General features: G+C 41.8%; 1 protein-coding gene across 1 annotated transcript in view; it reads right to left on the reverse strand.

The window, feature by feature from the left end:
* Nucleotides 1-347: 347 nt before the first annotated feature.
* Nucleotides 348-13,104, reverse strand: part of LOC308097540 (von Willebrand factor A domain-containing protein 7-like) — a 36,773-nt gene continuing 24,016 nt past the window's right edge. The window contains exons 11-19 of the mRNA XM_080445372.1: nucleotides 12,667-12,783; nucleotides 7,614-7,817; nucleotides 7,317-7,452; nucleotides 6,484-6,636; nucleotides 4,586-4,678; nucleotides 4,230-4,336; nucleotides 3,770-3,937; nucleotides 2,998-3,315; nucleotides 348-2,808 (exon numbers count right to left, since the gene is read on the reverse strand). Coding sequence (XP_080301498.1) covers nucleotides 2,374-2,808; nucleotides 2,998-3,315; nucleotides 3,770-3,937; nucleotides 4,230-4,336; nucleotides 4,586-4,678; nucleotides 6,484-6,636; nucleotides 7,317-7,452; nucleotides 7,614-7,817; nucleotides 12,667-12,783 — 1,731 coding nt within the window. The 3' untranslated portion in view covers nucleotides 348-2,373. The remainder of the gene's footprint in view (nucleotides 2,809-2,997; nucleotides 3,316-3,769; nucleotides 3,938-4,229; nucleotides 4,337-4,585; nucleotides 4,679-6,483; nucleotides 6,637-7,316; nucleotides 7,453-7,613; nucleotides 7,818-12,666; nucleotides 12,784-13,104) is intronic.

Genomic DNA, 13,104 nt, shown 5'->3' on the forward strand with positions numbered 1-13,104 from the left:
AATTAAAAAAAGTGACAAGATGCTTTAACTTATCCCAAAAATAAAATAATTATTAAAATAAACACATACAGTATTCAGACTTATTGGCTCCCACAATACGTATTGGGATTAGTATCCATAAGGATTTGTTCCCAGTACGGCATTGATTTTAATATTAAAGACCATGTAAGTATGCCTTTAAACAGGAAGTAGGCATATAAGCAGTATTATGTATTCACATTTTGTCAGACCACAGAATAATATGTTATGAACCACCCAGCCGAATTAGAATGATTAAAACAATTGTTAAGTATATAAAAATTGGTTTCAAAGTCATGGAAAATATTTGTATTTTTTTTTTTTTGCAAGGCTGTAGGGGGTTGTCCCCTGAAGGTAGAGAAATAATTATTTTACCCAGAAGATGGCGATGCACTCTAGGGTATAGCATGACACACTGGCCTAAAGGTGGCGGTACACTCTAGTCTAGGGTATAGCATCAGAAGACTGGTATACCTTGGGTTAGCCCTGGTTCAGAGCGTTAGTGAGTTCCCTCTAACGCCCTGGAAGACCCCTCTCTCTGCGCTTGTACAAGGAATTCCACTGCCCTGCGAGTGCTCAAGAGTAGTGAAAATAAACAAAACCATTTAGCTACTCACCGAAGCAAAGGCTGTTTTGTGTTGTTGAAAGTCTATTCTCGGAGGTGGGAAGCCTCTCAGCACCCCACCTACTCTGTAAAATACACTTTTTGGGCAGAAACTAAAATATGTCAGCGAGACGGAAATTATTTTTATTTACTCCACAGTGCCCTCTACAGATCTGGAGGATTTGAACTTACCATTAACCAAAATCTGTAGAGGGTCTTCCAGGGCGTTAGAGGGAACTCACTAACGCTCTGAACCAGGGCTAACCTTGGGTGTACCATGGCATCCTCCTATAATCCTCCTATAATCCTCCTATAATCCTCCTATAATTTGAGTAACCTCTGTCTGTCTTGGGTCGTGGTCTGTGGTCTGTCTTGGGTCGTGGTCTGTGGTCTGGCAGTTAGGTTTCGCTTTCGGTTTGCATGCTGGGGGGGGGGGGGGGGGGGGAGAAACCGCGCGACAGGACGTGCAATAACCCCAAGTTTGCAACTACTTTCGCCTGCGCCCTTCACCGGGTATGGTCTAGTAATTCCTAACTAGACCAGTCTTCTGCCATCAGTGATTCTGATGACATCACTGAAACTCACCTGAGCGTGTACTCAGGTGAGGTGATTAGCGCCTCCCAGAAAAACTGCTCTCAGCAGGAAATGCCCAAAGAAGGCATTTCCTGTCTTTAAGTATAACGCCAAGAAGAGTAGCATCATGATTGTGCAAAGTAAAAAGGATAAAAAGGCTGTATTTCCTCATTTTATTCTCAGTAGTAACATTCTTCTTGTGTGCATATTTTGCGCCCGCTATACACGCTATTCATTATGCCGACTCCATTATTTGCGCATAGAGATGTGCCCATGGGCGTGTCGTTGCATTATCCCCAAAATTGCTATTCTTACCACACATGTTTTGGAAAGCGCATAGCGGAATCTAAAACCACCCGCTATGGCACCCACTATCGTATTTTGTGCGTCACACAATGCAGTGCTCTCCAAATTACACACTTCAGTTTTATTCATCGATTACACAGAGGAAATAATGAACTGATTACAAACATATAAAATTCTCTCTAATCAGTAACATGTAGGTGACTCGTATGTCTATCAAATGTGGTTTTATTGAAAGGCAATCAAAGGCTAGAGCCTATAAAGTAAACGTTGGGCATATGTGCCCAATGTTAAATCCCCTCAGTGCGGCTGCAACGACAGGAGCAGTGTTGCCAGAATTTGAGAGAGGAATAAGCAACCAGGTCTATGAAAACAAGCCCAAAAGAAGTGACTATAATAGGCCACATGAGCACTTCAAACCTATATATGTCTGCAATTAAACAATGTGCATATTTATGTATGTTGGCTATTTGAAAATGGCCGATCTACAAGCTCACAACCGCTACTACCATTATTTACAAGCAACTTTACAGAAAAACAAGCCCAATGTGGCTTATAATAAGCAGACCTGGCAACACTTAGAGGGAGAGCATCTGGCACAGTGATTGGTTTTATCATTGTAACGCCCAAACGACACCTATGCATAATGTAACGGCTAGTGCAGGTGTTTTGCAGGTAAGGCAGGTGTCCCAAAATAGCAACTTTTGCACGGGAACGCCCCTTGCGCACTCGTAAATCCTCAAATAGTGGGTTTAGCCAGTATTGGCGATTATAGGGCCCCTAACATGCAGAACCCTGAAGGAGACAGGAAAGATGGAACCTACAGAACTTGGAAAAAGGGTGCAAGCATTTCTTTTCCACAACCATTCCTCTCTTCACATCCAAACAAAACTAACTGCCAGGCTGATCCAGAGACATTGAGACAAAATCAAAGTGTGCCCCCCGGTGGATGTCGTAGCAACCACAGCTGCCGGGGTTATGGTCTCTGGAGCAGTTGTTCTCGCCTGCGCCACACACTTCCTCGCATTTCCTGCTCCGTCAACTGCCACCAGCTCTACATTCTGTGAACAGCAGGAGGCGCCGTAGGTGGCGAGTGTAATGTTCTCCCCCTCAGCTCCCACGAACGTGCTGGTGTTGAGGGTGCCGTTCCCTTGACGGACGGTGAGGCTTTCGATGCCGGTACCGTTGACTCCATCTGTGATATTCACAGAGAATTCCCACTGGGAGGTACTACAGAGCGAGGCACTGGAGGGACAGGCGGCGGCAGACACACTGGCCTCCGTGCACAATGGGCGGGTTACATCTGTCACCTGGAGAGAGAGAGAGTATGAGGAAGTGCCAAGTGGGCATACAGAAACAATTTTAAATAAAGGGAATACTGAATGAAAGCTCATCGAAAGTTACTGCCTTGACAGATCTGGTGCTAAATCATTTCATTACCCCTGCCTCAGTATACATCAGGACCACCCACCCTACCCCCCAAACCGGCTTGCAGTTACCTCAGCGACCACAGAGAGTCTGAGCAAGGCATAGTTGGAGTCAGCTGTAGCAGTGTTTTCCGCCTCGACGATAAGAGTCACATCGGATCCAGACGCAGCGTTGGCCGGGACCGTTAATACCACCGTGCCGTTTGCTTGGCCGCCTTCGGCTGTGGAGATGGTGTCTGGCGAAGAGGATTTGTAGCTCCGGTCGTTGCTGATGCGCATGGTAAAACTCCCACTTCCGGTGGCGTTGACTACTCCGTTGGTGGTTGTAGATACAGTGAAGGGGATGGAGATGTTGGAGCCTGGTTTTACAGTGGTGCTATCGGTTTGAACCTGCATAGAGAATGAATGACCATGATGATGGGGAGTTAAGAGACAAAGAAGTATTTATGATTTATTTTATCAAATGCATTGGTATCAACATTTTGCCCGCAGTGGACGGCAGGATAAAGGCAAGAGCTGAATGAAAAATACATTTTGTATTTTCTGTTCAATAATTGCCAGTTTAAAGTGATGAACAATGGTAAAAAAGACAAACAAAAACAAAAAAATAGCGCCGATGTTTAACCACTTAAACCGTATACCCGGACACACCAAATCTCCAATTCTCCGAAAATAGCTGATCTACCAGCTCACAACACGTTGAGTTCCGATGTGGTGGGAGCTTGTAGATTGTTTATTTCCAAATGTTCGCCCCAGAATAGGGATGCATGTATATCTCCAGATGTACAGTACACCAAAACACTCAAAGTTAAAGATCCTGTTACATTAACGCGAAAGTGCTCACCGTGACAGAGATGCTGGAGGTCTTTATCTGTGTGGAGGCCTGCCGTTGGAAGTTCCCTGCTGGTGTTGTTGACCTGGAGGTGGTGCTCTCTCCTCCTTTCAGAAGTAGCACAAATTCACCCGCTGGAAGGCCAGAGAACTTAACCAGGAAGTTGCCACCACCCAGCGACTGTAGAGGACAGAATAATTGACTTTGTGCTTTTATTTCCCTCTTTTTGTTGTGCTTCAAATGAAAACACAAGATGATGACAGGGCGAGATGCATCTGGACATCCACTCTCATAGCAGGCTACAAGCTCACGTCCCAAAAGTGTGAAAATATCAGAAAAAAGTTGAATACAAATTTTCTCTTATGGGTGTCCCTGGCACAAAATCTTTTCAGATGGAGGTCCACGGCCAAATTCATATGAATTTGGGGTGTCCTTGACATGAAAATGTTTGGAAACCAGTGGTGTAGCATACCTGCACTGATCCGTTGACCTGCGATCCTGACTCTTGCACCAGAGACATCTCTCTGACTTCTGCTGTGTCACTTCCTGTCACAGTGACCAACAGGCTGGCATTACCACCTACAAGAAGAAAAGGTCAACATAAGTAAATAAGTAATAAGTAATAATAAAAATAGAAAAATTAGATTTTTTACAACAGTGCCTCTCAAACGTTTTCATGTCAAGGACCTCCAAATTCATATACTTGGCCACGGACCCCAATCTGAAATACATTTTTTTAATATAGTCGAAAATAGACATTAAACCCCCCCCCCCCCCACAAGACAAACAGAATATAGTGGAATACTCATGATACTTTTGGGAACTTACCTGTGAGAAGACGCCCCTCTTTCAGACTGAAGTCACCGTGGGCTCCCTCATGTGCCTCCACAAGGTTATAGATGAAGTTCACTGAACTTTGACCTGTAACACACAAAAGCAGATCCTCAGTCCTACACTGTTTGTATAGTTCATGAAACAGTCACTGTTAAGCAACAGAATCAGTGGCGTAACGCAGAATCGCGGGGCCTCCCCGCGGGAGTTTCACGTGAGGCCCACGCACATGCACGCGCGCGTCTAATTTGGGTGTAATTCGGTCTAATTCGGGTCTAATTCTGTTCTATTTGACCAATATAAATCAACTTTTTTCATTTTTGTTGCTGTAAAAATATTTGTATCAGCGCAGGCGGGCCCCCCCTGCTGGTGGCCCCCCCGCACCGCATCACTTGCTGCCCCTCCGTTACGCCACTGAACAGAATGCTCAGCGGCAAATATGCAGCCTACTCTGCTGGTTTATTGGCAGATGAAAATGTCTGTAATCAATGGTTAAGTCAACACACTTTAAGCAGAGTGATACATTAATGTCCCAGTGGTGCACTTGTGGAAAGCCGCTTGTCCAATCATTTATTTAAAAAAATTTGGCGGTTATTGGATGGATATTGTACTATTTTGGGGTGTTTTGTAACTCTATTTCGGTTAATTCGGTTAATTTACCTTGCCCCTATATATAGCAAGCACCAACAACAGACGCAGAGGTAATGACGTGACGTCGCACAGGAACCGCTCGCACGGAGGTGTGATCATGAAGGTGGTCAACACTCAAAACAGTGGTGTACCTTTTATTAATTATTTGAAAATGTAAATATTTATAATAATCACAAAGAATATACAAATAACATATATATCTAACACCCGAAAAAAATATGTCTATAAAAATAAATAAATAATAATAATAATAATAATAATAATAATCTGGCCAATCTGAACTGGGGGGGCACAAAGTCTAATCTGGGGGGGCATTGCCCCCCAATGCCCCCCCGTAGGGCCGACACTGGATTTGCGTGTTTATTTTATTTTTTTATTTTGTAATTTTTCATTCAAATAAATTCTCTGATTGGGGTTTTAAACACTTACGACAGTTCTACCAGTAGAGAGCAGCAAATCATTGATCGCCTCGTTGACTCGCTCGCCCCCTCCCAAACAGGCTTACGTCACATCCGGTCATTAACCGGATGTGACTTTTTCGACAATCGCTGATCGGGCTAAATTACGATGTGATACACGACTACGATGACTGTTAGTCACCCAGACCAAAGAGAATAGAAGTAGACCTCTCCGTTCGTTTTTTATACCGTGTGAAAAACCGTGACTTTCCCTAACCGGAAACGGAATCTGCGTCATGAAACCGGAACCCAATGAGTCTGAAGGAATCAGAAAGCGAAAGTGATCATGAAAAATAAACAGAATAGCGCGACCACAGTAAAAAGTAAAAACTCGGGATTTCTCGTTCTGGCAGGGAGGGTATTCAGAGAAAACTCGGGATAACTCGGGGCTTGGCACTGAGAGAGTTAACATTAACGAGTGTCAACGAGCGCCAGCTGGACCCAGACACACACACACCTGCCCTCTGCAGTGCTTTAATGAAAGTGACTGGAGTCTGTCTCATTTCTCTGCAAAAGCCCTTGAATATGATGGAATATGATTAAGGATTACTGTGAGTATGGTAAGCTCACATTTCATATCACACACACCATAGTAAGAACTCCTGTAAATTATTTTTTAAAAAATTAAAAAATCACCGATACCGATATTGATTTTTATGCTAATATCGTCCCGATAATATCGGGAGGCCGATAATATTGGACATCCCTAGTTACTGCAACAGCATCTACTGTACACACATACACATGTAAACAATATGATACAACTGACTATCTGATACAACTGACCTATGACCTTGAGAGAGTATCTGTCACTAGAGTTGACTCTAATATCCCATGATCCTGTTAGGTTGTCAGCGCTGAAGCGGAAGCGACGCAGGTTACCCACTGTGGAGAAAGAGCCCAGAGGGCCACTGGACTCAGTGGAGGCCTGAGATACACCTGTTGGGGAGATGAGAGGAGAAACACGTTGAACTGCTTCTGCTGAAATTAATCAGACGGCTATTCCTTATGCACCATTCTATGTCCATTCATAATGTATATATGTTGTCTGTGGGAGGAATATACTTTGAGGTGAAGTGTAGGGTGACAGAGCAGTTTAAAAATATCTACACTGTAAGTTCTGCACGTTTCGGGTGCTTTTTTTTCCTTTGTCTTTCAAGTGTAACTAAAGTGTTAATGTCTAATCATATATAAAAAATACAATATTTCATTGTTATTGTTGCTGGCATTTTTGTTGTAAGGCTAATATGTAATCACATTCTGTAAGTCTTTCCCTATGCCTTTGGTAGAGGTGGGGACTGCTTCCAGCAAATATGCAAATTAAGTACATGCAGTATATGCCTATATATGGCAAATCATAATGGAACACTACACTGGGATAATGAAAATACCCATGACATGACCACCACCATCACCACACATCACTAAATGTTTTTTTTAAAATCAATTCTAGTTTGAGTTATTTAATTAGTTTTGGTTAACTATAATAACCCTGCAAGTTTACAATAACAAACTTTTCCATTCCAGGCCTACATAGGATTTAAGAGCGTTTCGAGGATACAACATGCGTTGTTGTGTTGCTGGTTACCTCTTGTACACATACAAACATATAGTCGTACCTGTGGGGCTTGTGAGACTAAAGGTGAGTGAGGAAGCGCCTGTGATGTAAGCGGTTACGTTTCTCATTGAGCCGTCAACTTCAAAAGTAAAGCTATCGGGCCTTCCTGGATTTCTTGCTGCCTGGAAAACTGTAACCTGTACATTTTTTAGAAAGCTTGCAATTAATTGTGTTGAAAAATACATCTGACCACTTTGCTAAATACAGTAATAAAACAATTGAAGGAATTATAGTAGCTTAACATTGTTTCCAACCTAACTGCTGTTTGTAATTCAGTCAGTGGGATAGTTATTCTCACCACAGCACCGGCTGATGAATCCTCTATAACGCTGGTAGCCTGTGTAAGGTCAGACTTTGTGACCTCGATGGCTTGACCTCCAGAGGCCCGAGCAAGGTCACGGTACAGTTGGGCGTCTGTTTGACTAAATCTGAGTGGAGCTCCCTGCTGAAGCGTTCTCCTGCGCCGACGACTGGACAAGACTGCTGTCAACATGAAGGTCACCTGATAATAAATAATAATAATCAACTTTATAAAGCGCTTTTCGTAAACAGTGTTTACAAAGTGCTTTACAGTGTCATGATAAAAACCATCCATAGACATAAACAACAATAGTCAATTAAAAAAAAAAATCAAACCAAAACATACATATATACATAAATACATTGAAAGTAACACATTTGAGACAACCAGTGTGGACGATAACGGTACTACAATCTAGGAAAAGGCCTTGGTATATAAATGAGTTTTCAGGAGTGATTTAAAAGATGACACTGACTTAGCTAGCCTTAGATCCACAGGTAGGGCATTCCAGAGCCTGGGCGCCCCGGGCCACAAAAGCCCGATCGCCCATGGTGGCGAGGTTAGTCCGGGGAACTTCCAAGAGGGCCCTACCTGAGGATCTAAGGCTGCGCACCGGTCTGTGCGGCTCCAGCACTGAGATATAGCTGGGAGCCAGGCCTTGCAGGGCTTTAAAAGTCATCAGTAAAATCATAAAATCAACTGATGGATGGAAGGGCAGGACAACAGAAAGGTCAAGAATTAGGATAAGTAAAGCACAGTGGAAAGCACTGAACAGGGTTCAGCGTAGGGATTGGAGAATTATATTTGAACTAAGCTTGAGTGGCGATGTAACATTTAGTTTGTTAAACAGAGGGAAATGGACCTGGTCAACAAGGACAGGTGCAGTTCTTATAGAAGTCAATATGTAAAGAGGACATTTAACCATTGTGAATGCTGAGGGGAGAGGAACAGGGGGGAGCAACATGTCCGTACACGGACCAAGCGTGTCCGCAGCAAGACTTGTCTACGTCCGTGGCCCATTTCATTATATTTTATTTCTTTTGAAAAAATTACAAATATAGTCTATAGATTATTTTTTTCATGACAATGTAAAAACATACTAAATATTCACAATCTAATCTTTGAATTCAAATTGGTTTGAATAATGTTGGTGACTCGTAAAGTATCGGGATTACATGCTCATTATTGCAGGAGATTTGTGGTATTGTACATGGTAAGCTGTACATGATTGCACCAGGTGAGGACAAGACAGCTAGAAGTAATGTTTGATAATAGCTACCCTTAATTCCCTGAAAATAGCAAAATGTGTGTTTAGTCCTTTGTTGGAGAAACCTTTTATTTTTTAAGACAACGGATTCATATGTGGTGGGGTCAGACAATTAAACTGTAGGAAAAGATCAAAAATCACACCCAGTGTGAAGTGGGCGGTGTGGTCACAGTGGTCATCACAGTGATGGAAGAAGTGATGGAAGAAGTGATGGAAGAAACCATAACTTATAACCATAAACTAATTTATAGTTTTTTTTAAGTTATGGTCCTATTTATAGGGCTATGCACATGTGTCATGTTTCCCTAGCCAATCACAGTCCTGAATAGACTGTGATTGGCCAATCACGGTGCAGGCTATGCACCGTGTTAGGGGTACATTTGTGGCCAATCACAGCGCAGGATTTGGTGTGCAAATATCCAAACCTCACATATAGGGGCGGTTTCACCGCCCAAAAACAGAAACCATTTGCTACAAAAGCAAAGGAGGGCAGAACTGGACAAGTAAAGCTTGTTGAAAAAGATTTTCACCGTTGAGAGAAAGAGTTTCAAAGTGTCCAAAAATAACAATATATAACTATAATAACACTCCACAATCATAATCATAATCAATGGAAACCCTTGATCCACAGCCTGGGGCCCACAATCACCATCAGACCTTGTACATTTGCTCACCTCTGATTAGGATCCCTTGAATGAAAGTAGTTGTGACACTGCATTCCTTTAAATCCTGTCATGCCCTTATTTATCATTATCTAATCACTCATCATGTACATACAGGTGATGATGTTTTTGTTCCGCATATCTTACATCTCAACTATGCAACGTCTAAGACTTTCTCATCATGATAGAAGATTTCTCGTCAAGACATCACCGTAATGAAAAATAGTTTTGGTTTGGTAAGGTAGAACTGGTAGAACTTGATCTCCTCCTGACCTCAAGTAACACTGTCCTCTGAAAAGCCAGCAATCTCTACAATAACCATATGACACTCAACTCTGCACTTAAATGGCCCTTTGCTCATGTAAAGTGCGATGGAAGCACTAACTGTACTGATAAGACCCAATTATTGAAATCCCACATACGGAAGTATATAAATAAAGAATTAGAAACATTTCTGAAATGTTTCGAAAATACCAGATCTACAAGCTCTCAACATGTCATGATGAAATGTGTTGTGAGCTTGTAGATTGGCTTTTAAAACAATAGGATAGGATAGGATAATTCCTTTAACAGGTCTGTTCATGAAAGTCCTTGCGGTCTTGTTTCCAATGAGGGCCTGTGAGCAATTAGGGGTTAAGAGTCTTGCTCAGGGACAAATTTCATTTCATCCACACATTTGTTGATCTGGCCTGGAATCGTACCTGGGGCAACCAGGGCCTCTGGCTCCCTAGGCGGGCTCACTAACCACTCAGCTATGGCCGCCCCAATGACTTATTCATTTGTGGCTCTGTGTTTAATGCAGATATACGATCATTGTAAAATGTGTAGCACATTGGCATAGACAACATGGCATATTAGGAGTTCATTATGTATTTCTGGTAAATCATTTTTGATCACTTATTTTGTATATCTGTGGCAAAAATTTAATATCGATGAAAATGTCCATCACAAGCTGGCATGGTGATGACCCCTGACTCGGCTGCAATCAATCAAATGAACCAATGAAATCAGCCAATCAAATGCACAGCTAATCAAATTAAAGAGCCTAGAAAGGATTTATTAACCTTAATAAGGCATATTGTTCCCAATTTAGACCAGCAGATGCAAAAAATCATAGTTAAACGCTTAATAACCATTAATTAATGCATACTACAAAATGGCTAAGGCGGACTTCTGACCAGAGGTCATCAACATGTCTTCAACACGGACAAACGTGTCCGTGGCAAGACATGTCTATGTCCGTGGCACTTAAAATATGGCCTACTGTACATATTATCTTCATTATAATGTAAAAACATATAAAAAGTGTTAGTCACTTTGGTGACTCGTAAAGTAACATGCTCATTAATATGTGCATGAGATTTGTAGCATTGCACATGTTACCTGTACACAATTGCATCAGGTGAAGACAACAAGACAGCCAGAAGAAATGATTGCTAATAGCTGCCTCAATTCTTTGAAAATAGCTAAATATGCTTTCAATCCTTTGTTGGAGAAAAAAAAAAAGATATTTTTACAGAACATGTAGTCGTAGTAATCTGGGTCGCTATACCGCCTCCCCCATGACAGCCAGGGCACCTGATGGAAGGGAACTGGTTGGAATAACGTGTTCCTTCCATGCTCTACGTCCACCTGGGGAAACTCCCCCCTGTCAGGTGACAAGAAGGTCAGTTGGCTCTCATGCACTGAAGGAGGCATGACCTCGGCCCTGGCCTCCCTAGGCTGGTGAGGGGAGTGTACCGCCCAGGATCACTTAGAAAATTGGCACCGGGTGAAAAATAAGGGTTACAAAATAAAAAAAATTAAATTAAAAATATATATACTTTTTCAAACAACGGAGTGTATGTGGTGTGGTCAGACAATGAAATAATTAAAGTGTATTGTATCTGTTCAAAAATAATAATATTTTAAATACTAATAAATCGATTAGTCATTACACTATCTGTGCTTTCATATTTCTGATTAAAACAGACGTCTGGCCTTGCGTATTTAAAACTACAGTATGTGTTTTCTCTTAACGGTGGCACATGTCAGTCAGTAAAGATTGTTTACGCACAGATTGATTTATGTTATACTTACTTAGATGAGTGACTCACCACATGTACGTGTACTGGGGCAAGCAGATCAAGGTCATAAATCATGACAGTTAGGTGCCTTCTCTTTAAACTATTGTGACACTGCATTTAATTCCTGGCATGCCCTTCATAAATCACTCATCATGTACAGTAGGCCTACATATCTTTTTTGTCTCTCAAGTTTCCTTGTTCCAGTAAAACTTGAGAGAACAGGAACAAGGATAAAATCCTTGACGTTTCCGTAAGAAGCATTTAACATGTAATTATTACGTCTAATAAATCAAATCAAGTGTACAGTAGCTTGTAGTGTGTCTTTTTTCCATTGTTACATTTGCATGCCCTGATCTTTCTCATCAACAGCAGAATACCTGATCACCTTAATGGAATCCACAACTAGCTGCCAAACCAAACCAATGGTTTAGCTGGTAGAACTTGATTTGATCTACTTCTGTCCTCAAGTAACACTGTCCTTTGAATAGCCAGCAATCTCTATAAGGGGGAGAATCAGCGTAATTTTCATGAAGCCATTTTTAAATGGCAGTTTGTGTTCCTGATTCACTGGTGGAAACATACTGCAATATCTTTCCGTAAATTAATGCCCTACTTTGTCATACTACAGTACAGTGTCACAAAAAAATACCAAAAATAGCCTATCTACAAGCTCACAACGCGTCCTTGTGAGCAATGAGTCCTTGTGAGCAGATTGCCTCCACAGCCTCGCTACTGAATATGCTAAACGTCTAACAGTTCACCACTTAAACCCCATATGGTTGAGCGTAGTCCCTCAGGGCTCTATGCTAGTGTATTTTCTGTTTTCGCTCTACATTAAATAAGCCTTGCTGAAAATAGCAGATCTACAAGCTTAAAACGCGTCGCAGAATATAGATCCTGAGATTTAAGTGGTTAACTTTGAGATTTATATAAGAATAAAAAATCTGCACACCAGTATTGCTGCTCCAAAAGCGTTTCAAGCCACCAGGCTCTTCCTCAGACCTAACTTTGAGATGAAAACCACAGAGAGGGACAAAAGTTAAAACTTAACTCACCGACGTCTTGGTGCTCTCTATGAGGGCAGTCACAGCACTTTTCAGATGCTCGTCTTTGGCCGGAGCATCAGTGAAGACGAAGATGTCAGAGGAGGGTGGAGCCGCCGTCAGCGCAAGCTTTGTGTCACACAGCAAAAAACAAACTGCCTTTAGAACAGAGTTTACATATGGTCTTACCGACCACAATTCAGGTCACTGTGGTAACTAGATTCATTTTGTAATCATCTGCGATAAAGAATAATGTGAAAACAAACAAAGGGGTACCATTCAACTCTGTCCAAAAACAAAGTTTATCTAAAAAACTGACATTGTCCGGCAAATTGAAATATACTTTTCAATAATTGAATTCCGTTCAATTGCAATTACAGACACAAAACAATTTGAAGCAATCATCTTAATTAGCATAATTATGTCTTGTCAATGGGCACGTTTGCTTCT

This window comes from Gymnoscopelus braueri, assembly GCF_963280865.1.
Source record: "Gymnoscopelus braueri genome assembly, chromosome: 2".
Lineage (NCBI taxonomy): Eukaryota > Metazoa > Chordata > Actinopteri > Myctophiformes > Myctophidae > Gymnoscopelus > Gymnoscopelus braueri.